General features: G+C 46.9%; 1 protein-coding gene and 2 long non-coding RNA genes across 3 annotated transcripts; 2 read left to right on the forward strand and 1 right to left on the reverse strand.

The window, feature by feature from the left end:
• Positions 1-5,811: 5,811 nt before the first annotated feature.
• LOC148687555 (uncharacterized) lies at positions 5,812-14,678 on the reverse strand. The gene is made up of 2 exons (XR_015946135.1): positions 10,727-14,678; positions 5,812-6,636 (listed from the first exon to the last, which is right to left on the reverse strand). It is a non-coding gene; the product is annotated as an uncharacterized LOC148687555 (long non-coding RNA).
• Positions 10,754-14,535, forward strand: LOC148687556 (uncharacterized). Its single transcript, XR_015946136.1, has 3 exons — positions 10,754-10,872; positions 12,058-12,117; positions 14,425-14,535. It is a non-coding gene; the product is annotated as an uncharacterized LOC148687556 (long non-coding RNA).
• Positions 14,679-14,818: 140 nt separating the features above from the next.
• On the forward strand, positions 14,819-27,994 carry DES (desmin). The gene is made up of 9 exons (XM_035126819.3): positions 14,819-15,418; positions 19,616-19,676; positions 21,117-21,212; positions 21,467-21,628; positions 21,786-21,911; positions 22,705-22,925; positions 23,703-23,746; positions 25,861-25,943; positions 26,637-27,994. The coding sequence occupies exons 1-9, from the start codon at positions 14,868-14,870 to the stop codon at positions 26,676-26,678; spliced, it is 1,386 nt and encodes a 461-aa protein (XP_034982710.1). The 5' UTR covers positions 14,819-14,867; the 3' UTR covers positions 26,679-27,994.
• Position 27,995: the final 1 nt, after the last annotated feature.

The raw sequence follows: 27,995 nt of genomic DNA on the forward strand, positions 1-27,995 counted from the left end.
AAAATTCATATGTTTACCAATTAAGTCTATTTCTGAGAAAATAATTTAGCACCCCAGGTTGGAGTGAGGATGAATACTGGATTGAAAATACACATAAATTACTTTAGAGCCCTTATTTTATTATCATTGATGCATATAGCAATTGAATCTAGATGTGATGTATATTGTTTTTACCCCCCTTGTTTCTCACAACATTCCTATGTGGTAGGTCCTTTTCAAAAAACCCTATTTTGCAAATAAATAACTTGTTCTGAGCAAGTTGGTGCCTAGAGTAGAACCGAAATTCAAGTTTCCCCGGGTTTTTCATCTAGCTCATATTTGCCAACCCTCCAGCTTTGATGACGTCACAACACATGTAAGACACACATGGGTTTTCGTCGCTAAGCAAATGTGCTGGATAGAGGAGTACCCTTCCCTCAAAGAAGATTTTAACTGATATTGTGGGACTGAATTCTTGGGACATTCTGCAGCTATTCCAGGGGACTTTTGCTATGACGTGCTTTAGTTTACTGTCCCTCTGAATTGTGTTCTAATGGATCTCTGAAGACCTGGCATAGCTCAGTCGGCAGAGCATAAGACTCTTAATCTCAAGGTCGTGGGTTCGAGCCTCACATTGGACAAAAAATTCCTGCATTGCAGGGGGTTGGATTAGGTTACCCTCATCATCCCTTCCAACTTTACGATTCTATGGTCACAACTACCTGTTTTAACTCTTTACAGTCATTGCATATTGTTTCCTCCATGGCTCTTGGTTCAGAGCCTTGAACTGAGCAAAAAAAAATATTATATCCTGCCTTTCTTTCAAAGAGCTCATGCAGCCTCACCATTTTATCCTCACAAAAACCCTGTGAGGTAGATTAAGGTGTGTGTGAGAGAAAATAAACAACTGTATGACTTTTAGAAGACATCTAAAGACAGCCCTGTTTAGGGAAGTTTTTAATGGTTGATGTTTTATTGTGGTTTTTAATATTTTGTTGGGAGCTGCCCAGAGTGGCTGGGGCAAACAAACAAACAAATAATAAAAAAGACTGGGTCCATGGTGACTCACTGAGCTTCATGACTGTGTGTGGATCTGAACCTGCCTCTCTGTCTTGGATCCCTGTCCAAGACCTAGGGATTCTTAGCCACTGGATTGCCTCTTACAAGGGTCAAGTGAACTGCAGGCCATGGCGCTGCAGAGTATTCTTGAAGAAAAACCGCTGTACAGTATACAGTACAGGGTCCTGCTCTTCTGCAGCTTTGCTGTTGGTTGTTCTCCCACTTGGGGGAGCTGCTGCAGCAGGAATCTCTTTCTAATAAACTCCAGGGACTCTACCCTCTTGCCTGCTCTCTAAATAAACCTAATTTTGATTTCAGATATGTTATTTGTCTAACACACACACATACACACAAAATATATGGAAGGACCAACTCATGCAGACAGAGCACTGTCAGTGGCCAGAGCAGAGGAAGGGAGTTGATTTACAGCAGTGGATCCTGCAAAAACAGAAACAAACAACAATAAATAGACAACAGCAAAGTAATTAACAATAAGAAGAAAAACAGCCAGCAGGATTTGTACTTTTCATAGCATCATAGAATTGTAGAGTTGGAAGGGATCCTGCGGGTCATCTAGTCCAACCCCCTGCAATGCAGGAATGTCAGCTGTTGTTCTCTTGTGAAACTGATGTTGCATATGGAGTCTTTACTCCAAACTGACTATAGAATGTCATTTTAGTTTTTGCTTGTGTCCAGTGCTTTGGTCAAAAGTGTGGCAAGCTTCAAAGGGTGGGCTGTACAGATAGAGACTAACAGCATTTTCCACAAGGCTTGGATTTTCTACACGGTGCAAGGCAATTCATTCATTAATATAGGTACATTGGTTTCTCTTCAAAACCCTTTCCGATTTCTTCAGCATCTCTCCAGTTCCCTTTTTGCCACAGGCCACTTCAACAGTTTTCCTTTTTACATTTCCTTAAAGTATCCTCATAAAACAGTGCAAATCTGGATGATCATGGACATAGGCATAGCTAGGAGTTTTGTTAGGGGGGAAAGAAACTCAGTTTGCTATGTATTTTTATGTATTTTTATTGATGGGGGGCAGCTGCCCCCTACTCCCCCTCTTGGGTGGCGGCGACGCAGCAGCAGTGGGAGTCCCCATTAGCTAAAGTGGTACCTTGGATTAAGAACGGTTTCAGGTTAAGAATGGACCTCCGGAACGAATTAAGTTCTTAACCCGAGGTATCACTGTATTCAAGGGCTCATCATCTGGCTTTGCCTCCCAGTTCCCTGGCTAGGTTGAAGAAGGCAGGCTGCGGCAGGGAAAGACCAGCAGGACCCTGGACCAAGGAGCAATGCAAGGGGCAGATGAACTAGTTTCAGTTCATCTGCCCCTCTCCATCTCCAAGCGCCAGTGACATGTTGTGTGCCACACAGAGGGGAGCGATGCTCAAAAGTGCTTGAACACCCCATCAAGAATTCAGACTAGCAGACCCACCCTGAAATCCAAGCCCTTTCAAGCTGAGAACTGTGAATTCTCACATCAAATGCTGGAGACAGCACCCCTACCAGTACCTCTCAATCTCTGGGACACCCCCTGCTGCCACTCAAAACATCAGTTCAGCTGCCAGATCTCCATGACAACCATAGACAGTCAGGGCAAACATCAAACACGGACAGGAATAGGCCAAGTTACCGTCATTGCCCAAGCAACAACTGATAACTCCTCCCTTTCTAAGACGTAGGGGGTGACAGTGGCAGAAGCCAGAGCTCTTGACAGTAACATGGTAAGCACTGAAGGGTAGAAAGGCACACCTTAGTTCTTCCTCCCCTCCTCTTTGAGCATTTTTGCATGTGAAGCTAAGAACTGTTTTTAAGTCTTATACTACTTGTAATGGAGACTCGTTTTAAACCTGAGGGCCCAGTTGTAAGGTGAATTTGCACACAAAGTATAAATGTTCTCAACCAAACGCCAAGCACAATGAAGAGTTCTGCTCAACTGTGAATGAATGGTACCTTGAAGGGCTGTTTTAGCTTCGTTACAGGAAGTGATGCACCTGGGGTTAAGAACTTAAGAAGAGCCCTGCTTGGCCAGACTAGTGGCCTACCTAGCTGAGAATTTTGTTCCTACGGTGGCCAATCAGATGCCTAGAAGAAGTTCACAAGCAGAATATGAGGAGTGCAATAGTGTCGTCCACCAACTGGTATTCAGAGGCATAGTGACTCCATTATTGTATGTAATATATAGCCATCATGAACAATAGCCATTGATTGCACCCTTGATGGCATGGCCTCTTTTGAGTTATTAAAAAAGGGGAAAGGTGGCTGGGGGATGGCCATGCCAGTTGAGGAAAATGGGAAGCAGACTCCTGGCTCCTCCCTCTGCTGACAAGAATTGGGTTGTCAGGCTAACTACCCCTCTTCTGCGGAGATGATAACCAGGTGGTTTTCTTTTGCAGCTGGGATATTATTATTTTTTAAAAAAAATCTTTAAAAATTCATTTTACATGCATTTTTCATAAACTGCTCTGGGATCCCCAGTGGGACGAATGGCAGATTTAAACAAAAACAATCAACTTTTAAAAATGTGTGTCTTTCCCCCATGCTTCAGGTCCAACCTTTGAGTGAGAGGTTAAATGCATTTGGGCTGTGTCAGGGGCAGCAGCCATACTAGAAGCAGTTGTCATCTAGAATGTCCTTGAAACTGATCACTCTGGGCGGGAGGGGATTGGAAGGGTGGGAGAGGCCTCCCGTGGACCTTCGAGAGAGAAAAGGGGGACAGATATCTCTAAAGGTCTGTTCAATGAAAAGATGGACCGATTTCCCAAGTGTAACAATCCCGATGGGAAAGTCTATTTCCGGACCATCTCCCATCGTTGTAGGGTGATTGGCAGCAGCTGCTGCAGCCCCTCCCTAGACACCCACACGAGAAGGCCAGGGTGGTCACAGCAGCAGCTATTCTGAGCGCAGGCAACGGCAGAGGGGCTGCCAAAAACAGATCATCCCACCCGCACTCTCTACGGCTGTTTCCCATCTGTCACTGGTCCAGAATCATCTACAGGCACTATATCACCACCCCACGTTGCGATTGTCTGAAGAAACTAAGTTATCAAAAAAAGAAAAAAGGGAGTGGGGGGGGGGAGACACTTTAGATCTTTAACATGCCTGGAACAAAATAAGCAGCCTCCATTCTAGTCTATGGACTTGGTGAAACAAGGAGCACCCGCTACAGTCAATAGGAATAGTCAATAGGTCCTGAAATAGGGGATGAGCCTGAAAAATCAAGTGGCAACTCCGACTGCTGATGTGACTCACAACTTTTCCCTGCCTCCCCCACCCCCCATAGGCAATATAAATGCCCTGCTTCCAGGAGTTCTATACACCGTCCCCCTGGGAAATAAAAATTGTTTCGTTTTGCTAATGCGTCCCTGCCTGCTGGCTGCGGCTGCTTCACCGCCTGATGTCTGTCAACATGAAGAGAGAAAATGTGGTTGACACCCCGCCTTCCCAGACATAATGTGGAATGAATGACAGATATGAAATCTGTATAATTTCTCCCCTCTTGCCAACTACTCACCCTGTGCATAGCCTGCCTCTTGTACTAACTGGGGCAGGGGGCGGGCATTAAACACACTTGCCATTGAGCACCTAGTACTCAGTAGTACAGCTAGTTCATTTTAGACCTTTGGTATCATAATGGAGTTACCGGGGTGGGGGTGGGGCTCCTATAGAGGGCCATGTGTGTTGCTTCAAATATGAAGCACACAATTAACATTTCCCCTCTCATCGCCACCACTCCCTGCGCTGGCACAAAATTGTTTTGCCAACCCTCTTCTATCTATCTATTAATTCATACCGCCATAAACAGGAGCAAAAGGGGGGTTGTTGCCTTGGTGCTAAACACATTTACTTGGGAATAAGCCCCATTTTGTTGTAGAAAAGGATATTCCCTCCCTTCCTGTCTGAATGAACAACATTTTTAAAGGTAAAAATAATGAAATTTCCAACTATAGTCATGTAGATGCCTGACCAGCCAGTCCAGTTTATAAAATGTTATTAAGAAAAAAAAAGATTCTGCAGAGCATCATCCCTGGCAGGTCCCATCATGCCTATGCTGGTGTAGGTGCTGATAGGAAGCCTGCTTGCCACTGTGCCCATCCTTTGCCACTCTCTGCCTGGACTTTGGCCTCAAGGTCCAGCTCTAACTGCCCCACTAAAGGTAAAGGTACCTCTGACCGTTAGGTCCAGTCGTAGACGACTCTGGGGTTGCAGCGCTCACCTCGCTCTATAGACCGACGGTGTACAGCTTCCAGGTCATGTAGCGTTTGTCCGTAGACAACTTCCGGGTCATGTGGCCAGCATGACTAAGCCGCTTCTGGCGAACCAGAGCAGCGCACGGAAACGCCATTTACCTTCCCACCGGAGCGGTACCTATTTATCTACTTGCACTTTGACATGCTTTCGAACTGATAGGTGAGCAGGACTTGGGACCGAACAACGGGAGCTCACCCCGTCACAGGGATTCAAACCGCCGACCTTCTGACTAGCAAGCCCTAGGCTCTGTGGTTTAGACCATAGCACCACCCAGGTCCCTAACTGCCCCACTACTAGCACAAAAAGCCTCCATCTGTCCTTGCAGTTTCTACACATCTGAGGGGCACACATTCTTCCCTTCTCATCTGAAATAGCATTGTTAAGCCCTGAGATGCTTCTCTGCCTGCTGAAACCTTGACTCCCACCACACCTTGCAAATCTTCCATGAAATGAATGGTTTTCCTCTCATTTCTCTCAGACCAGACCCATCCAGGTTCCCCTGGAAGCAACATTCCTTAGGCCTGTCAGAAATATTTAGGATTTATTGCTATCTTGAAGCTCTTGGAGAAAGCAGATTAGTGCACATAGGACGTGGGGTTTAATGTATAAAGTAAAAGCAAATAGTTGCACTGAGGAAATACAAGCTGTAGATCACCACAGATCAGAGAATCTGGTCCAAATGGAGTAATTTCTGCCACTTCAATCAAGCCTGGCTGTGACTGCACAAGGCAGCAGGTAGAAAATACAGTGTTGAGAGCATTTCTTCTGTAAAGGGCCACATTCCCTTAGGGGTAATCTTTTGAAGGCCACAGCAGCAAGGAGCAGGGCCAGAGCCACGTCATAGTCCTTCTCTTTCATCCATGTACAAACACCCACTCACCATTCATTCTCTCACACAGCCAGGCAACAACTATTATGGAATTATATTTTTAAACAGTGTCCATCTGGGACCACAAATGAAACCCAACCCTCCCTCGCCATGGGAGGTGGCTGTGGCTGATGGGAGTTGTAGTCCAAAACTTCTGATGGGCATCAGTTTGCGGGAAGGCTGTGTCAAACCATAGGGACATCACTCGCACAAGTGCCTCACTATGTGGAGTTCCATGTAGCCTACTTGCACTGAAGGCTCCTGTTCCTATGGCTGCTTGCATGTAGAAAATGAACCTGCATGTCAGGTGGCAGGCAGTCAGAATTAAAGATTTGTTTCTGCAGTGGAGTTTCTGTGTGGATTTTCCCAAGGATCTTCACTGGGATTGGCGCTGTTTAGCTTGTTCATAAAAGAGGTGCTATTGGTGAGGCGACCCACTTTGTGGATGACATCCAATTCTCCAGGCTGCTGAAACCCTAAGCAGAATTCAAAGAGATTTAAATGTACCCCTCCAAGCAGTGTGATAAGGCAACTAAACATCCCATGAGAGTAAATAATAAAGTGAGAATCCTGTTCCTTCTTGGCTTCTGACTACTTGGTTAATATTATTGATATTATGATACCCTGCTTTTCCCCCTGATGGGACTCAAGTCAGCTTACAGATAACAAGAACTGGTAAAAACGTTAGATAAAAACAATTACTGTATTTTAAAACAATTAAGCATGGATAGAATTACCGGTATATACATATATAAAAGCTATATGCTTTGTTCCTCAAAAAGAGGCAGCTGGTGTTACCCAAGGGCCCTAGGCATTAGCCTGAAGAGCCAAAACGTTTCAATGTCTCATCCCTGGCCATATTCCCTGATGGTGCTTCCTCTGCCTCATTCAAGTTGTATGCATAAGATCAGAGAGAAACACGGGACATCACTTGCCTCCTTTTCAGCTTCTGACTCCCACTCCTTTTACAGACATGAAACTCCAAAGAAAATTTCCCTAAGTTGGAAGTGTCTCTGCTGCCTTGCTCCCTTGCACTCATTGTCTAAATATGAGGTTGTTTAGGGCTAGGCTAGGCTAAGCAGGCAATGTAGAACATGGCCTGGCCATTCTTCCCTGCTGGGATATTCATAAAGGATACCAACCCCACATAGAGCTAAGTGAATGGAAGCGGTAACCACCTTGGAGGAGCCACTAAACACAATCGCCAAGGAGTGACGTGGGAAAGGCATGCTATAGTCCTGGTTTAGAAAAGGATGGCGGCACCGAATATTGTACAGATTATAAAGGCAGTTGCATTGCCCCCTCCCCAATAGTTATTGCGATTGTAACCTTTTATGTTGTGTACTGCTTTGAACTATTTGGGAAATGTGTGCATTTTATACAAATCTGATTTATATTACTGTACTTGGTTTGATGCCCGACTGTCAGTATTTTGTAGGAGGGGAGCTAATGCATATTGGAGATTTAGATTTGTACAACTGAAGTGAATTAAAGCACTCTCTCTCCCTGGCACAACAAATACACTTTAAAAAACAGACTTTTGCACTTAGGTAAAGGGACCCCCTGACCATTAGGTCCAGTCGTGACCAACTCTGGGGTTGCGGCGCTCATCTCACTTTATTGGCCGAGGAAGCCGGCGTACAGCTCCCAGGTCATGTGGCCAGCATGACGAAGCCGCTTCTGGTGAACCAGAGCAGCACACGGAAACGCTGTTTTCCTTCCCGCCGGAGCGGTACCTATTTATCTACTTGCACTTTGACGTGCTTTCGAACTGCTAGGTTGGCAGGAGCAGGGACCAAGCAACGGGAGCTCACCCCGTCACAGGGATTTGAACCACTGACCTTCTGATCGGCAAGCCCTAGGCTCTGTGGTTTAACCCACAGCACATCCCGCATTTGCACTTAGGAAAGTGATAAGGTAATGCACTGAAAAGTATAGGGTGAACAGATGAGAACCAGAAGACATATAACCACCACTGCACAAGCAAATCAGGACAAATGCTCATTTTCATATAACCTCCCTGCAAACAAATCAGAATGAATTCACAATGAAGATCAGACTTCTTTGTATAAGCAAATCAGGACGAATGCTCAATAAATAGGCCATCTGGGGGGGCCCATTGTCACTTCTATATTCTTTGCACATTTAACAGTTCATACAAGTGGCTTAAATCATAGAAGATGTTGCACTGTGAAATACTGCAAGCAGCAGGGTCTGTAGAAGGGTGTAGCAGCTGCTGCCAGAGATTGCAGCAGGACCCCCAAGTTCCACTGCTTATGTGAGTGAGTGCTTGAATAACCACTAGAGTGAACAGCTAGATGCACACACAAAATCAGACAAATGTTTCATGAGAGACTCATTCTTACTCTCTGCTCTGCACAGATGAAACAACACTTTAGATGGATGCTGCCAGGGACTCCCTCTTCTTCCTTGTATGTGAGTATTATCAGGAACTTGCCAAGGGGCAACTTGGTTGTGTAGGAAGTCCTTTTATATCTTTCTCACATCACATTTGTATCCTTCAATGAGCTCATGGCAGGATGGCTTGTCCCATTTTATCCACATGGGGAATATTTAGGATTGCCATACACCCGGAATTTCCCAGTCATATCTGGAATACTGCAGTCAGAAGCAGTGTCCAGGAAAATCCAGACGTATGGCAACCCAAACAGATGGCTGTTGCCAAACAGTTCTGTGTCCATCAAATTCCATCCCCCATTGAGCATCTACACCGCTGCACATGAGGAGACCAGAAGCCTATTTGTAAGTAGGTGCAATAGACTTGAAATGAAACTACAGTATTTCATTCTTTTCAAAGTACCATTCTGGTTTTACCTTTGTCTTTTTATTCTAAATAAACTTCATAACTATGGTGTTTGGGGTCTTGGGTGCATTTCTGCCAGACTGAAAGGCAATTTCCCCCTATATCAATTTGGTCCATGGTGTGTGTAAAATAGGTTTGACAGAGAAAAGAAAGCTACCTTGGTCTCTGGGGAGGGATGGGTAAGCAGGATGCTCTCTCTCTCCTTCCCATCCTAAGGATTTGCCACAGAAAGCACTCTTGAGGTGAGTGTGGAGGCAGCCTATTTGAGAGCCCCTGGTGTGACTGGCCTACCCAGCTGGCAAGACCTACTCCTTACAAGAAGGCTGAAATGAAAGCCATGTAGGCTCTTAGGGGATGCTAGTGCTCCACCCCCAAGCAGTATTGGCCACCTCTCATTTCATTCCCTCCCCCACCTGACACCTGGCCATCCCCAAAATGAGCATATGTGCATATGTAGTTTAAACCTTCTCCATAAATCAGCCCCCCCCCAAACTCCTGGCAGAAACCAGCTTGTCTGCCCCATGTCTCCTTGGCCCTGGGATGTACTGCTTGGATGGGGTGTGGCTGACGCCAGCTCTAATTTCAATTCCCCCTTCCCTTCCCCCTGCTCATAACTCGCCCTTTGCCACATATTGAGGTCTCAGCTTTCCAAAACCCAGCAGACAAGGGCGTTGTTAGGGGGTGGCCCATGGCTCCCATGCCCCAGACCTTTTTGGAACTTAGAAGCTGCCTTTATACTGAATTAGATGATGCTGAACTATCATCTAGCCCAGTGTAGATGATCAGGCACTTTCAGATGGTAAAGTAGCAGCTTGCAAGTCTGCTGAAGTCCATACTGTACTGGACAATGCAATTAATTCCAAGAAACCAAGTCAAAGTCTCCCCTCATATTCTCAGTATGTTAAATTCTGTACTTGCAATTAAACTATTTTTTCTTTAGTCTGTAGGTCAGATTGGCTTCCATGGCCTGAACATTTGCAAAGGTTCTCATACAATTAATGTGCCATCATCCAGAAGCTTATGCATACAGAGCTACGGCGCTCAGTAACACCACAGACAGTTCTTATTCTGCCACTCAATCACCAGCCAACACTGCCATGCATAAATCATAGTGAGAGCTGCAGCAGACGCAAATTACCACCCATCAACAGTATCTCCCTTGCTTTAGTTACATCTCTTTTGCGGCTACGGGCTCCATTTATGAAAAACACAAGGGAACAAAATTGCTTGTAACTATATAAGGATGCATTTTATTCTAAAGCAAGCAATAAAAAAACCCCATCCTTTCTTCAGCTCCCACGTCTTTAACTAGAACCCGAGCTGGCAGGTCTTCTGAAGGATCCATTTTGTTGTCAAAAGCAGTATTAAAAACAGTGTCAGTACACTATCTGGTCATTCAGCCCTATAATTCCTTATTAGGGGGCCTTGTGTTTTGGAGGCTAGAAGAAGGAAGGAGAGGAGAGGAGAGGAAGGGTTAGGAAGGGAGGAGGAAGAGGTCAAGGCTGGAAGAAAAGTGTGGAGGAGGAGGAGGCAGGCATCATGGATGAATGGGAAGGAGGAGGGGAGAGGGAGGGGGGAACGGTGGTTGCTTTGGAGCCTGTGCTTTGTTTTCTTCTCCATCCCCATTATTTCCACCTCCCGCACAGCACTGGGATGAGACAATCCCCATCTGGAAATACCTTCCCTTTTACAGTCAGGCAAGAAGGCGCAGGCTGCAGCAGTGGGATGAGCCCCAGACTTACCCTCTCCTTGGAGGTGCTCCATTTGTGAGGGAGTGGAGGAAGGGAGATCCAGGATGTGAGGAGGCACTGGCAGTCAGCAGAGAGGGTCATTGCCTCTGGGATCACAGCTCCAGGGACAGGGGAAGAATGCGAACCATGCTACCAAGGTCAGGCTGATGCTCAGCAGCTTCACTCTAGACTGCTCTCCTCCTTGTGAAAAACGGCAACTTGCAAGACAGAAATTATGGCTGCTCCACCATTGACTGTTCCACTATTACAGTCCGTTCCCTTTCCCTCTCACTTCTGATTGTTGGTTTTATTGGGCAGGGCAGTATGCTTATCCACTTCCTCTGGTCCCGCTGCTTTCCCCCTAGGGAAATCTGCTCTTTGGTGCTCAATTGGAGCAAATGGCAATTGTATCAGCTTGTGATTATTCCATAGTCAATATGACAGGGATAATTGAAGTGCTTCCCCATGCCACTCCACATTCTGTTACCGTATTTACCATGGGCATTCACTTCTATCCTTACAAAGTGAGAGTGAATACTCAGCATCTCTTAACATTAGAGGCATAAGAAAGCTGTGTTGAGCAATCTGGTGTATGTACTCATGGGGGCCTTGCTGGATCAAGCCAAGGTGAACCTCATCTAATTTTCTTTCCAAGAATCCCAGCAACCAGAAATCGAGCAGTGGACTAAGCTCTACCTTTTGCTTAACCAAGCTCTACCTCTTGCAGCATAGGATGTGGGCTGTGGCTGGCCTTCCTAATCTGTTTCCATCCACTCCCTAAACACATGCAAAGGGCTTCTCCATCCCAGGCATCCCCTCTCCAATTGCAAGTATTTGGATTCTCACATGAGCTTCCTGCTGTGCCAAGTACTGGAGTGCACTGTGATGTCACTGAGGGAAGGAGGAGTGTAACACAAAGATGAACTGAGTTTGGAAAGACAATGAAATATTATGCTGTCACTTGGGTAAAGGAGGGTGATCACCCAGAAAGGAAATCAGGGCCCCTACAGTGGTTCAGAATACTGTAGGGGTAGCATTTCACTGTGTGGAAACCTGAACCACACAGCTGGATCCTTGTCCATTGATGTCAGATGATTGTAGGTTTTGTGGATATGTAAGAAACTGTTGTGTGTGTGTGTGTGTGTGTGTGTGTGTGTGTGTGTGTGTGAAACACACACATTTTAGTGTTATTCTGACTCTTCATGCTTCTCTCTCATACGAATTTCTTTGCATATTTAACTTTGGGCTCGTCCACACTGCCACTTGTCCTTTGCCTAGAAAGCATGGTTCCAAGCAGTTATATGAGATTGTGTCAAGCAAATGTTCTCCTCTATTTTTTCTAGTGCATTTCCCCATCACTTTCCTTATCGGAAGAAGTCCAGTCTTTTGGGAGGGTAAAACAGGTTTGTTGAGCAAAACCACCAAATCAGCTTTAATGGCACAACCTGAATCGGCAGGAGTGTGATTGCATCTCACCTGAAAATGGCAATACAATATATGCCAGCAGTTCTCATTACCCCTGACTGTGCATTGAGATAAGAATAGATGCTAGGAGGGGATTTATTAGATATCTATCCTTCCTTCCTCACATTTGTGAGTTCAGCAGATTGCCAGCCCTTTGCAGCTTAAAAGGGAAGCTTAGATAGGCTAGTTTTAGACGTTTAGCTTAAGTAATTTAAGATGTTTTAAAGCAGACTGTATTCTCCTGACGTATTTTCCCCTTTTCTCCCCCTTAAAGCAATAATCACACAGTCTTGTAAAAGGTAAAATAACATTTGCTAACTCAGAATACTTGCTGAAGAGTAACACATGCAGCAGCTTTGTTCAGTCAGGCTTAAAATGGTAATTCAGTTACAATGCATACTTAAGTCTTGCTTAAGATGGAGTCATGAAGAGTCGGACACGACTAAACGACTAAACAACAAAGATGGAGTCGGAGCATTGGAGCTCAGACTCAGCAGATGTTCTCATTTTTGGCAGAGCAGAAAAAGATGGAAAGAGAGGAAGAGGGTGTGCCCAGGCAGGTAGGAAAACATACAGCTATGCCCTTCCCCTGTCAGGGCACTGTGGGAATGTCTCTCACAGAGTAGTTCTCTCTAGCAAGTTCACAGGAAAACCCTGTGAACTTCAGCTCTTGTCTTGTGCCTATCTAGCAAAAACATGAATTGTTGGTTTGACTGCATTTTAAATATCCCACTTGAAAATTGCTGAGGGTCATTAAGTAGTCTACTAACTTTTTATCAATTCAACACTGGCATCATCTTCAGAACCATGGCATCACAGACCTTTAGGTCAGGGCATTGTTAGCAAGGAAGGTTGGGGGGGCACATGATAGAGGTCAATTAAATTGTGCATGGTGTGAATCGGGAGACGTTTCCCTATTCCTCATGGCACTTTAAAAGGGGATTGGCCAAATTCATGGGGGATAAGGCTATCAATCACTGTTTCGCCATTCTGGCAATATTCTACCGCCAAGATCAGAGGCATTGTGCCTCTAAATATGAGTCACATGGGAGAAGGCTATTGGGCTTATGTCCTGTTTGTGGATTTCCCATAGGCATCTGGTTAGCCATTGTAGGAAACAGGATGCTGGACTAGATTAGGGCTTTGGCCTGGCCCAGCAGGCCTCTTCTAATAGTCTTATGTCCGCAAGGGCAGAAAGGGTTAATTTCACTTTCGCCAGCCCCTCCTCTCCCCCCCCCTGGCTCTGAATAGCACTCTGACAGGCAGGCAGCATAGCAGCTGGGCTATTTAGGTTTAGTGGCTGCCACCTGGGGAATGCAAAGGGGGAGGAGATTCAGGGAGCATAGGCTCTGACATCACTGGCCGGCTCCATTCTGGGCACATGGACAAACAGGGTGATTCACTGCAGGCTGGTATTATCTTGCAAGGAGGTTGCCAGTGACTCAGCCCCCAAAGTGGGAGGTGAAGGAGTACAAGCCAGGATACCCCAGTTTTATTGGGCATATGGTTTGTTTTTGGTTTTATAATCTAAGCCCAGGAGAGTGCAATGCCCTTTGGGTTTTTAGTTTTGGTTTCAAAATCTAAGCCTTGGAGACTGTAATTCCCTTTGGGTTTTGTATGAGGTGAGATGAAGAAGCCTGTGGACATTACTGTACAGGCAGTGCTTTTTCCCTGGGGGTATGCAGGGGTACACATACCCCTAAACATTCTGTAAATCTTTGTACTTTTGTCCATTTACTGTATTTATTTCCCCCGATTTGAACTATAAAATGATGATTTTCTTGAGTCAAAATGACAGTACAGTATCCCTAAATGTTTATATAGATATATAAAAGGGGGGAAGCACTGATTACAGGTATCCACTACCAGCAAACAGGCTTATTGACTCCCCTCAGTCTCCCCAGCTTGGAACTTGCCTGAGGAAATATATAAGGACTAATCCCTGGGATGACAACTGGCTGCACTAAAACCCATCAGTAGGAAACAGTATCCAGAACCCATCTAGTCCATTAGCTAGGAATAAATATCAGGTTAAATATGCTTCAACTACTCTGGGAGAGATTCCTTTTTGCAACTTATTTGGCTTCATTCCAAGAACTTGCTTCTCTGCCAAAACCTTTAGGGTTGTGTGTGTGGTTTTGTCCTGAATGTTTGTTTTGTTATGTTTCTCATTGTGGTGGGATTTCAATGTCCTAATATAGTGTTTGCTTCTTTCCCCCTATTCCCAAACTATGGTCCTGGCATAGCTGTTTACATATCTGAAAGTTTTCCCGTCGTCAAGCCTGACCTATTCTTTCAGTGATCTCACATCCCCTTTCACTTTCCAAAGCTGGTACTTTCCACTTCACCCCCTCCTTCACAGTATCCCTTGACCATCGTCCTCAGGCCCACGGGCATGATCTGGGCCCACTCCCAGATGAGGCCTAGCCGTTGCCTAGCAGAACGGAACTGTTGCATCCCATGACTGGCTTGTTCCCGCCCCACAAGAGATTTCTCACTGACAAGAGGAATCCACAGCTGTTCCAAAATGGGAGCTGGAGGAGGGCAAGGGGGAAACGGGGAGGGAACAGTGGGATGATGTCAACACTCAGGGATACAAATAGCCAGAGCTCAGATCCCCGTCCCGACTCTGACTTGCTCACCCAGAGCAGCTGTTCTCTCTCTGCCTCCGTCCTGTCCAGCCGCCACCATGAGCCAATCCTACTCCTCCAGCCAGAGACTCTCCTCGTACCGCCGCACCTTTGGTGGTGGCTCAGCTTCACCTTCCTTCCCCCGTGCCTCTTTCGGTAGCAAGGGCTCTTCCGCCAGCTCCGTCTCCTCTCGGGTCTACCAAGTGTCCCGCAGCGCTGCACCACCCAGCCTGTCCAGCTTCCGAGCCAGCTACTCGGCCCCACTGCGCTCATCCTACCAGGGTGCTGGCGAGCTCCTTGACTTCTCCCTGGCCGATGCCATGAACCAGGAGTTCTTGCAGACACGCACCAACGAGAAGGTGGAGCTGCAGGAGCTCAACGACCGCTTCGCCAACTACATTGAGAAGGTGCGTTACCTGGAGCAGCAGAATGCGCTCATGGTGGCCGAAGTCAACCGGCTCAAGGGCAAGGAACCCACAAGGGTGGCCGAAATCTATGAAGAGGAGCTGCGGGAGTTGAGGCGCCAGGTGGAGATGCTGACCAACCAGAGAGCACGTGTTGATGTGGAGAGGGACAATCTGCTGGATGACCTCCAGAAGCTGAAGCAGAGGTGAGATTAACGTGCCAGCAGCCCTTGCTGCCATGGGCTGGTTGCTAAGCTCATCTCCTACCCTACCCATGCTTGCTTGAGTAGCTGGGGCTCTTTCCTTGTCCCGAATAAGAGGCCTTCCTTGACCAGAAGCAGAGTGAACAGGGCAAGGCAGGGCATATTCACTTTGCGGTTGTCATCATCTCCCATCCCTGGTCTTTCAAAAAGAAATACAGAGGCTCGGCTACCTTTTGCCACTCTTGACCAGGGCCTTGGCCGGTGAGAGTGCCTTGCCTATGCACTGGGCATCCTTCACCCTAATGCTGTCCTTTTCTCCAAACTACCCTACTCTGGCCCAAACTGCCATCAACACCCATCCCAGTCCTTGCCCAAGACTCCAATCCCTTTCATGGAAGGTGTTCTCCTTCTTTGTAGAAAGTTGATCTTAAAGGCCTTGACACCCAAGGGCTTCTAGATAACTGCTGCCCCAGGACTGTGCTGTATCTCAAGACAAGTGGTTCATTTTCCTAAGCACAGCAAAACAAGCATCTCCTCCACATATAGGCTCCAAGACCCCATGCCAAGTTGCTTATTCTTAGAACAGGGTTCAGGGTGTGTCCAGTGATGGTACAGACTCATCTGCCGCACCAGCCCTGCCTCTCACTTTTAAGCTTCTTTTAAATCTTTATAAACATAAGAAGCCCAGATGGTTTAGTAAAACGTAGGCATTTGTTGTAAAGAGGAACAGCCAGGTTTAAGTGCAACTATTTCTGTCTAAGATGAAAGGGTCTTCAGAAATTTTTACACTACTGTAGTTTAGAGAGTTATATATTTTAAAGACACAGTGTGCTAATGAGACTGTGCCATCTGTCCCCAAGCCAAGTAACCCCATCACTGCTTTTATTGAGTTAAGGGGACTAAATTGTCTTTGTTAAACACTCTTGTTTTGATTTGGAAGATGTGGATAACTGAACACATGTATGCCTGTACCATATGCACACGCATGCAGGTAGTGTTTAATGCTTCAGTATTAGACACTGAGGTTTGTTCTCTCATGAGAATAAATCTTGTGTGAATTCCCAACCAAAAGTGACTGTTATGCCCTCACTCTTTGAGAAGAAAACCGCTTGACACTTGGCCTGCAAATAGCTGCTTACACTTCTTATCAGATCACCTCTTGCCCTCTCTTTTGATAAGCTAAAGAGACTGAGCGCCTTATTCCTAAACTTATCTCTCATTCATAAGGTCACTCTTAAGCCGTTTCTCTGTCTGTTGCAAACTGTACATTTACATCCCAGCTCCAGACAGGATTCTACCACTTGCAGGCCTATAAAATTGCCATAATAGTAGCCTACCTCAAACGATTGGTGTAAGGACTAATTGAGATAAGAAAACATTGTAACCTTTGCCCTGGTCCTTAGGAATAGGGTAGGCTTTAATAATAACCAACTCCAAGCTACATGCCCCAAACATGTGCACAAATATTTGTGGGATGGTCATAAGATCTTGTTTCCAGATTTTGCTCTTGTCCTTCAATTATTATGCTGAAGAGCTGCAGCAGGTACAGTGGTGAGGATGCTAACTTACCCAGCACATCATTAATTGTCTAAGCCAGGGATGGAAAACCTGTAGCCCCACTGCAAGGCAGGGATCTTTTGCCCCACGTGGGGCTTGAACCCACAACCCTGAGGTTAAGAGTCTCATGTTGTACACCCTGAGCTATATGGGTTGTTGGACTCCAGTTTCTCAGTCAGTATGGCCCATGATCAGGTATGATGGGAGAATTTCAACAACATCCAGATGACCACAGGTCTTCATCCGGTGCCAATCCTGATTTATTTCCTTCTCAGCAACCTTTCTCCTAGCTCTTCAGCAGCAAAGCATTACTTGTTATTGGGAAGGGCACCTTTCCCTGCAGCTCATCCTACTTATTCGGCCTAGTTCCCATCTGCACCAGCCCTCAATACCAAGGGTTGGCTATGCAAGTACAGGAGCAGCTGCCCCTGGTGGAACTTCCACCCTTTTCTCCTAAGGGAAGCTCCATGCCAGCATTCACCAACACCTTTCAGATGTTTGGACTACAATTCCCATCTGCCCCAGGGAGGGCAGTCATGCTGGCTGTGCCTGATAGGAGTTGTAGTTCAAACATTCTGATGAAGGTTGCACGGTTTAATTCAAAGCCTCTGTTGAAAGTTGCACGATATCTTTAGCAGCTACATAGGACACAATAAATGCAGCTGTTTCGGTGGAGAGATGCAATCACTGAGAAAGCCAGACTTGCTCAGTTTCTGCCTGCCATGCCGGTTTTACACTGTTGCAACCACAAACCATAAATTCCAGGTCAGGGCAAGAAGAAGCATATAGATCACTAGGTACAGGACTTCTGAGCATGAGTCAAAACGAAGAAGAATAAAGTCAACTTCAGGCCTGCAAGTGAGTCACAAGCAGCACCAAACAGTGAAGCAAGGACTCCTTCAACACTGGCCCCCTCCATTAAAGCAGCCTTCTAGGTAGCAATGGATTCTGGGCAATACTGGGTAATAATTCAGGGCCTTGGGTGAGAAAGTTTAAAACAGCCTCTTAGAAATGTGGGCCCTCCTTGAGGGGGAAGCATCTTAGTATCTTCCTTTCATGAAGGATGAGGCCTAGTCCCCCAAAACCATGGCCAGCTTGAGGGAAATCGGACACTCTAGATTTTCTCCTCCTGATTTAGCTCCCTTATGACAGACAGGGCACAACTGGGCACAGCCGGAAACAGGGAATGCTGAGCCAGCAAGGCTGGGCACGTTGACAGGAAATCCTGGCATTTCAGAAGGATAAAGAAAGGAGAAATCATGATAGAGGGTCCCAGGGAGCAAAGACCTCTCCCAGGCCACACTGGGGGAAGTCTGCATGACAAAAGCTACACCCGCTGAACACTCCTCTTCCGCACAACTTTGAAAGTTGCAAGAGCGCTGCTCGTTTTGGTGCCCCAGTTGTGGTCACATCCATACATATTTAGAGCACACTTATACCACTTTTAACAGTCATGGCTTCCCCCCAGGAATCCTGGGAACTGTAGTCTGTCAAGGGTGCTGGGAACTGCACCACTGTGAGGAGGTCTCTTTAACAACTCTCTGCACCCTTAACAAACTACAGTTGGGGGGGAAGTCAGACCTGCTAAAGTATTTTAAATGTATGGTGCAGGCATGGCCTGCGACGGAGCACTTTTGCAGTGAACTGTGAACTTCATGGCCCTTTGTAACCACAGGGAAGAAGCTGGTCCCTCTGCTTGAGGGTTAAATGCTCTAACAGAGCACCCACCCTAGTTGGAAGTATAGTAAATCAGCCACATTAGGATAGTCTACCAAGAGTACTACACAAACACTGATGGTGTAGTAGTCGTAGGTAGCTTTTCCCAGTCTGGTCCTGGATGTCAGAAGCTTGGAACAGTCTGGGGCCAGGGCCTCGCAGCCGCCACTGTAGGGTGTGTGGGGGCTTGGTGTGTGGAGTTCAACAGTAAAGGAGTCAGTATTTGCTAGAAAGTGGATCCTAGTGCTGTGTCTGAGATCAGAGTTTCAGGTGCTCACAGCCTGCCCTTAGTGTCCAAATCCCCCCCCCGGTGATGTCACACATCTCCCATGTCAAAACGCCTGGAAGACCATCCCTAGCATTCTGGCACCTCAATGGCATTCCACCTGTCCCCATATCTTTATAGCTTGTGCCATGCCTTTGCCATTTCCCAGGACCCCAGGCTGGGGGTCCACATTATTCCCTGGAATCCCAGGCTGGAGAGACCCCTCCCAACTCAGCACTTGTTCCATGATTCTTCTTTGTAGTCACTGCCCTGTCCCATGGTCCAGGCCCGCCTATGTGCAGCCAAGCACTGCTACCCTAAAAGGGAAGGGGGAGTGAGCATTATCCACAAGTGAGCTCATGGCTTTTGTGCCTGGGCCTTTGACTATAACAGGCAATGAGAGGACATGTTCCAGCTCCCATCCCTGTCTGGCTCCCAGCCAGATCCCACTCCACCCCCTGGAATGCAAGAGAATCACTCATTCCAGATGCACACATTACTCCTGCTGCTTGGATGGAGTCACAGGTCACGGGCTCTGGGGGAGCCACACACAGGCTTTAGACCCCCTGGGATGTGTGCAATGCAGTGTTATATATCCAGGCCTTGGAGGGCCTGGTGCATCTGTCGGTCTGACACCCCTCCTTTCTGCCCCACTCTCCCAGGCTGCAAGAGGAGATTCATCTCAAGGAAGAAGCGGAGAACAACTTAGCTGCTTTCCGAGCTGTAAGTCCAGATCTTACCTGGTAACCATATTCCAAACAGCAGTTTTCCTTGTAGGAGCTTTCACAACGTCTGGGAAGAATGTATTGTTTCTCTCACCCCTTCTGCTCAGCTTCTTCCTAAAGTTTAGTAGTGCCACCATTAAATTAATGCAGCGCCCTCTACTGTTTTACATTCTCTCTCTCTCTAACTGTATAGTGCAACATCAGTTAACAATCCAACATGTATAACCTTTGGGCGTGAAGTTTCTTTCTGGACTGATGTTTTCAGTCATTCTGGGGTTGTTGTTGTTTAGTCGTTTAGTCGTGTCCGACTCCTTCGTGACCCCATGGACTAAAGCACGCCAGGCACTCCTGTCTTCCACTGCCTCCCGCAGTTTGGTCAGACTCATGTTGGTAGCTTCGAGAACACTGTCCAACCATCTTGTCCTCCTTCTCCTTGTGCCCTCCATCTTTCCCAACATCAGGGTCTTTTCCAGGGAGTTTTCTCTTCTCATGAGGCGGCCAAAGTATTGGAGCCTCAGCTTCAGGATCTGTCCTTCTAGTGAGCACTCAGGGCTGATTTCTGGGGTACCTATAGCAAAATGGGTGCTGAGGGGCTCCCTCATGGGTACAGATCTTCAGATGAAGTGAGGTATACAAATAATAATAATAATAATAATAATAATAATAATAATAATAATAAATGTATCAGCTCCCTTTAATTGCTGTTCAGCGGGGTCAGACATGAGTGCCAGAAAATGAGTGTCCTGCTCCTAGTTCAGGGATCGTGGATTGGTCCCAAGGGACAGCTCTTCCCACACATTTCCTAAACGTACGATTGGCTGAATTCCCAGATGATGTTAGTTAAAGATCAGAGGGGCAGCTTCATGGTCTTTTCATAAGCAAATAGTTAAACATAAGCATCTTTTCTCCTTAACATATTTGTGCCACAGTAATAGTGAAAAATGACCATGAAACTGGGAAAGTATCACTGAGAGGAAGGAACTCTTAAGTGCTTGAATAAAGATTTATTTCAGGCCCAACACATTTTGGAATAATCCTTTGGGAGATTTGCACTCCTGATCAAGTGCATAAACCACTATAATAACTTGTATTGGAAAAAGCATCCAAAATGACACCTACACAACTATTAGAACCAGTAGCCTTTGCAGTTGGGTGTTGCTTCTATGCAGGCACCTGACTGCACAGGCAACTGGTTCTAGTTTATTTAAAAAGGGTGCTTTTTGGAAGAGTTACTATGGTGGTTCGATGCAGTTCATCAGATTTTCTATTCAGAATGTGCCTCCAAATAAGCATTATTCCAAAACATGTCGGGCCTGAAATAAATGTTTCTTCAAGGACCTAGAGTTCCTTCCTCTCTACCTCACCCCCTAAAATGGTGGCCAGCCTCTATTGCATTTATTTCCCTTGAAACCAAGTCTCCTTTTTTCTGCCATCACAGGATGTTGATGCAGCCACTCTGGCCCGCATTGACTTGGAGAGACGTATTGAATCACTGCAGGAAGAAATTGCATTCCTCAAAAAGGTGCACGAAGAGGTAAGTGTGTACTTTTGTAAGTGCCCTTGCGGCTCCTTCCTTAAAATGATGTCTGCCATAAGGGAAGTGGCAGGTGGAAATGGGGAGGGGTTATTGAAGGGGATGGTGACTAAGTAGGAATGGAGATGGAGGTTTATCTATAACGATGTGGGTGGAATATGGGGTTGTATGGGAACATGTTACTATGCTATAAGACTTTCAGTCTAGCCCTATTTGCACTGGTCCTGATCTTGTCCTGCCATTGGTTCCTCCAGGAAATCAGAGAGCTGCAATCACAGCTACAAGAGCAGCAAGTCCATGTGGAGATGGATGTGTCCAAGCCAGACCTGACAGCAGCACTGCGTGATATCCGTGCCCAGTATGAGACCATTGCTGCAAAGAATATCTCTGAAGCTGAGGAATGGTACAAGTCCAAGGTGTGGTACACCCACTTTCCTAAGAAACAAGTTGCATTGGCTGTAGGGTCAGGGGAGCTTTGTGCGGGCTGCTGCTTATGGTATGGTAAAGGTTTGCTTCTTATATTAATCTGCACACACACCTTATCTGGCTCTTATCCCTTCTCTCTGTATATAGGTGTCTGACCTGACCCAGGCGGCAAATAAGAACAATGATGCCCTGCGCCAAGCCAAGCAGGAGATGATGGAATATCGGCACCAGATACAGTCATACACCTGTGAGATTGACGCGCTCAAGGGCACGGTGAGGTGCCATGCCAAGTTGGTGGCAGAGTCAGATCACGTATTCAAGTATTTCCCATTGAGCAACTTTTGCCCCCACGTCAATTGATGTTAATCACTTTTTACTAATATCACTAATTAGTGATAGCAAGGTGTAAGAGACCCGTGCAAGACACAAAAAGGACTCTTGATTTTACCAGGCTGCATTTCTGTGTTGATGGCTGATGTCATTGCCATTCACAGCCCTTTTGAGAGGGCCTGTAGCTCAACGATCAAACACATATTACACACACCTGAGGTCTCAGCTTAAATCTTGGGCATCTACAGCTAAAGGATCTCATGTGGAAGGACTAGTTAACACCTCTGGATGAGATACTAGAGTCCCTGCCAGTCAAAATAGAGATCAGGGTAGCCAATATGGTTCCCTCCAGATGTTGGAATCTACCTCCCATGGCTAATGGGATATGTCATCCCACAAAATCTGGAGGGTCTGTTTTGTGCTTCCTTGAAATTCAGCATACTGGAGGTGGAACAGAGTTGTTCTTTTCTGGGCTTTTCTGGAAGCTCTGGCTTTTTGAGTCCTGCCTCCTTTCTTGATTGCCAGTCCTGTCCTCCCACTCTGCAAATTTCCCCTCATTCATCAAGTTTAGTTCTTGCTCATCTAAAATGCTGTAACCCATCCTCATCCTGCTGCCATGATTTTCATCGGATAACTGTAGCTAGAGAACAAAGAATCTGAGACGTGACTATTGTTCTCCTACGCAGACACATGCAGAGGTTCTGAAGTGCTTATTTCCCCCATTTTTGGCTTCCAGAACGACTCCTTGATGAGACAGATGAGGGAGATGGAGGAACGTTTTGCTGGCGAGGCCGGGACTTATCAGGACACCATCCAGAGGCTTGAAGAGGAGATCCGACACTTGAAGGATGAGATGGCAAGGCACCTGCGCGAGTACCAGGACCTGCTCAATGTCAAGATGGCTCTTGATGTTGAGATTGCCACTTACCGCAAGCTGCTGGAGGGTGAAGAAAGCAGGTGAGTGCTCCCCCCCCTCTGTAATTTTTCAGGCCTGGGACATGCATTTGGGCACTGTCTGACAGTTTAATCCCAGATATATTTGCTCTGAGGAACTGCAAGCAGCAGATTTTGAGCAGCTGACCCTGTGGTCCTAGTGCGGTGGTGAGGCACAAAGGCCTATTATATTCCTTGTGTTTCCTAACAGCAAAGAGGTAGTTGGGAAGAAAATTTGCTCTTCTATGGTGACATATGATTTAGTGCTCATCCAGACTTCTACTTGTCCCACCACTTCCCCCGGGAAAACTTGATCTTTACGGCTGAATCAAAGCAAACGTCAACTGGGTTTTCCTCTGATTAAATGCCAAAGAGCAGGTATTCCTGGAGAAAGCTGTGGGGCAAACAGAAAACCCGTGTTTTCTAGGCACAGGGCAAGTGGACGTGTGGACAAGCCATAAGTTAACCTTCAGCTGTGAAAGAAACAGGCTAGCTAGTCTCTCAAAGGTCAAATTGCACCTTGTCCCCCCCCCTCTTTTGCTAAATATGTTGGTGTACTAACAACCATGTTTTAGAATGAAGCTGGATGATGTGAGAATGAGCAGTTTTAGAAATCATGATGAGAGAACTGGAAACATTCTTTCAGTAAATGAGCAAAAGGAGCACAATCTGTTCAACTGCATAAAGAGAAGTGGAAGGTGGAGCATAGTGATTGTTGGATCAGGGCTGTTAGACCAAAGCGAGTCTGAGCAGGACTCATCCATGGCTGAACTGACTCTCCTCCTCTCCCTTTCTGTGTAGAATTTCCCTGCCCATTCAGACTTTTTCTGCAATCAACTTCCGAGGTAAGTTACATAATGCCTGTGTGCATTATGCATTTGGTAAAAGAAAGAAGGGGCCGGGGAATGTCAATGTGTTCACTTAAAAAGAAAATAAAAGATAGGCGCAGTGGTTGAAGAGTCAGTTCCAATTTAGGGAGCATCAAATGGTGGCGAGAGTTACATGCTAAATATCCCTGCTAGCACCAGCATATGCAAGGGAATGGAGCTGTTTGGAGGGAAAAGTAGGGAGGGAGGGGTGTTTTTCTGTTAAAATTGTGCCTCTCCCAACACCAACACCCCAAGTTCCAGGCATGCATTTGCAAGTTTAAATGTGGCTGAAAGTACCCAGTAGAATAGATGGACTGAAAGTAGTACCAAGAGGCTAGGGGTTGTTTCAGCGGAAGAGAAGGAGGTGGAGGAAGGATGAAGCATTTCCTTCCACCCTCCACTTCTGGATTCCAAATCCACCTCCAAAACGGATTTGCCCTACAGCAGAAAATCCTACAACTAACACTTGGTGTTCTGTTACATGCATTTGTATACACAACAAGTAATTCCACCTGGAGATGTTCTGGCTGCCTCCTGAGCTGAACAGACCCCACCTCTCCCTCTCAGCGCCCCCAGTGTCCTTCTGACGTGTTTGTTCTGCACTGACACCATGAGCTGATGCCAGCAGAGATGACCACTGCTTTTCAAATAATATATCAAAGCAACAACAACTCCCCATGTATAAAACTAAATTATAAAGGCTGAGATTCAATGCGATACAATATTTACTCAACACCATGACGCTATTTTAGCTGTCTAACAAATTGTTGCAAGTCCATCACATATCACCATCCAATTCTGTGCTCTATGAGACTTCTGCTCTTCACCCAAATGCATGTTCCCTTAGAAGATTATTCAATCAATAATATAATAGGTTATTCAAACAGTTCATTTGACAAAAGTTCAAAGCCAAATCAGTATTATTGCTGTTGTTTCCAATTCTGACTCCAACCTTGGCTTAGAGCTGCTGCTGTTGCAGCAGCATCAAACTGAGCCAGCAGCTGGGTTTGGAGATGGCTTGCTTTGCCACAAGTGGGTAGTGTTATATTTGGTTGGGAAGAGAAAGAGGAGGTGCACGATGTGGGGGTGACTTATGTTCATGTCAGATTTTTGGACAATCATGACTTGCCCCTTGATTGGATGATGCCAGAGCCACCTTCAACTTGTGGCTTGGACTACAACTCCCATCGCCTCTGATTGTATGCCATGCTAGCTGGAGTTTATGGGAGCTGCAGTCCCAGACTTCTGGAGAGGACATCCTTGGGGAAGACTGTGCTAGAGCAATGCCAAAGGTGATCTGTTGTTAAATGAATAAATGCACTGTGTGCCAAGGTGACAAAAGAGTGTTTGCATCAGTGTGTGTGTATCCATAAGATGAAGCTGGGAGAGAACAGGGAAGGAAAGGGACTCCTTTTTGTTCTGCAATTTCCATAATGTGACCGTCTTCTAAGTTAATGTACAGTGTTACCTTAGTTCTCAAACTTAATGCATTCCGGGAGTCCGTTTGACTCCTGAAACCGTTCAAAACCCAAGGTGCAGCTTCCAATTGGCTACAGGAGCTTCCTGCACTCAAGCGGAAGCTGTGTCAGACGTTCGGCTTCCAAAAAACAATCGCGAACCGGAACACTTACTTCCGGGTTTGCAGCGTTTGGGAGCTGATTTGTTCAGCAACCAAGCTGTTCGGGAACCAAGGTTTGACTGTATGGGATGAGTGAAAACAAAGGCAGGGTTAAATGGGGGAACATGCACATGTGCAGTTGTGCACAGTGGTTGTGGGGTGCTCACAACTGAATGTGCCTATGCCTACAGAGGCGTGTCCCCATGTGGACTGGAGGAAGGTGACTTTTGAAACCACAGTGGGAGATGGAACTTGTAGAAAGATGAGCTGGTCTAGGGATGGAAGCTGATACTACCTCCAGGAAGAGGAGGCTTGTGCAAGGACTGGCATGCTATGAAAGAGGGGAAGGTGTTTTAGGAGGAAGAGGCTCTCAGCCGTGGCCTGATGCTTTTTATTGACTGTGCTCCACCTTCATACACCAACCCAAGCACAACCATCAGCAGCTGATGTCTCTTTTCTTTCCTATGTACAGAGACCAGCCCAGAGCAGCGAGGCTCTGAGGTCCACACCAAAAAAACAGTGACCATCAAAACCATTGAGACACGTGATGGGGAGGTGAGTTGGTAGACCTGGAGGAGCCAGGGAGGGAGAATGGGGGAGACATGCAACCCGATGGTCAAAATGGGCTTGCGTTCTGGTTCTCTTCCTCCTCCCTCTGGAATTGGGACAGCTGAAGTGAAATCTGCTGAGGGTGCAATATAGGGTAGGGATGGGGAACCTATGGCCCTCCAGAGGATGTTGGACTCCCAATACCCATTAGTGCCCCCAGCCAGCATGGCCTGTTCTTAGGAATGCTGCTGCAGTTCAGCAACATATAGCCACCCCCAATATAGGGAGATATGGGAGTTTGCAAGGACATACCTCTAGCTAGCTTTCTCTTTCCCCAGGAGCTATGGATGCCTAGGCTTGCAGGGAGAGGGAGGTCTGTATGCCAAGGACTCAGGGTGCGGGTGGGGGGAAGCGGACTCAGGACCTAACTGGTTATAAAGGACATGTGAGGTAGCCAGGCTTTTCCTTTGGGCAGATCCACACCATACATTTAAGGCACACCCAGTGCACATTTAAAGTGCACAACTTCCCCTAAAGAATCCTGGGAACTGTAGTTTAAGGATGCAGGGAATTGCACCCTGTTAGAGGAATACTACAGTTCTCAGGATTCCTTGGGGGAAGTCACGTTGAATGTGCTTTAAAGATATGGTGTGCATCAGGACTGAATCCCTCTCTCTTTCTTTCTCTTCCTTTGTCTAGGTGGTGAGCGAGGCCCTCCAGCAGCAACACGAAATGCTGTAGATCTTTTCATCCCCAGAGAGGCAACTGGCGCATCTCAAAACCCTCTCCCCTACCGCGTGCAAAGGCCTGGGGTCGCTAGCTCCCACGCAGTCTCCCATTCACCCATTCTGTGACGGCACCACTTGGAAAACCTCACACACCCATCCGCACATATACACACGTGTGTGTGCGTGTGCGTGTGTGCACGCGCATGGCCTTCCCTGCACCCCAATTCCCAACGCCTCTCTCTTTCTGCTCCCCTTCTGTTTTTCCTGTCCCAGAAGCTGCAGGTGGGTGTGGCTAGGAAGACTGAGAGAGAGGGGGGCAGCTGTATATGTGTGTGTGTGTATCAATGTGTATGTTCCTGTGCCCTTCCTGTGTTGGGGGTGGGGAGGCTTCCTGCTACAATAGGGTCTGAAGCTCCGGCCGCCGCCTGCAGTATCGATCTCTCACCCATGCACCATGCAGGCACTGACTCCCCACCAACATGCCCAGACGACAGCCATGTGTGAAGCTTCACCCCCCAGCCTGAGTGCCGCCACAGGCCCCCTATCCCCTCAAGGCCCATCTGCTGCAGCGGAAATGTGCCTGGTCTGCAGGCCATGGGGGGACAGGGGAAGGAGGCAGGGGAAGCTGGCACAGCCCAGAGGATGGAGATGAGCCAATTGCCCAGCCTTGCCTCCGAGACCAAAGCCACAGTGCGCCTCTCCTCACCCCACCTCCTGCAGTGGAGCAGGACTCCTTGCCTGGAGGGTTGTGGGGAGGGGCTTGTTATCTCTAGCTTCAGTGAATGTCAGCCCCTCCAATGAAGCAGCTCTTCTGATATTCTTAGCTTGCAGTTTTGGCTTCAGACAAGCGCTTACCCTCCCACCCATGCTGGGATTTCCTGCCAGGGCAGCGGGCAGAAGGTTGGGAGGGTTGGACCCCTTTAAAAGAGGAAGTGAGTGGGACTGCTTAGGGTAAATGGACCCACACCTGCTGCAGAGCAAAGCTCCTAGGCTTGGGGTGTGGGCTAAGGGAAACATTGAGGAGGGAAGAATAGCGCAGATGGGTGCCAGCTAGAGGCATCCCTGTCTTGAGTGTTATCCCCACCCTAGATCCCAATCTCTCTTGTAGGGGCTGCTGCATACAAGGGGCCATTTACAGGAGTTGGAGAAGATAAGAGAAGGAACTGGCAGGTGATGGATTTGGGGGGAGAGCGAGAGTGTGGAAAAAAAATTGTGGGTGTGTGAGTGAAAGAGGAGGGAGGAGATGGAGAGATGCTGTGTGCCCCTGACCCTCCCACCCCAGCACGCCCCTGGCTCTGCCAAGTGATTAATAAACCATGGAGCACAAAAC

The sequence above is a fragment of the Zootoca vivipara genome, chromosome 1 (assembly GCF_965207765.1).
Source record: "Zootoca vivipara chromosome 1, rZooViv2.hap1.1, whole genome shotgun sequence".
Lineage (NCBI taxonomy): Eukaryota > Metazoa > Chordata > Lepidosauria > Squamata > Lacertidae > Zootoca > Zootoca vivipara.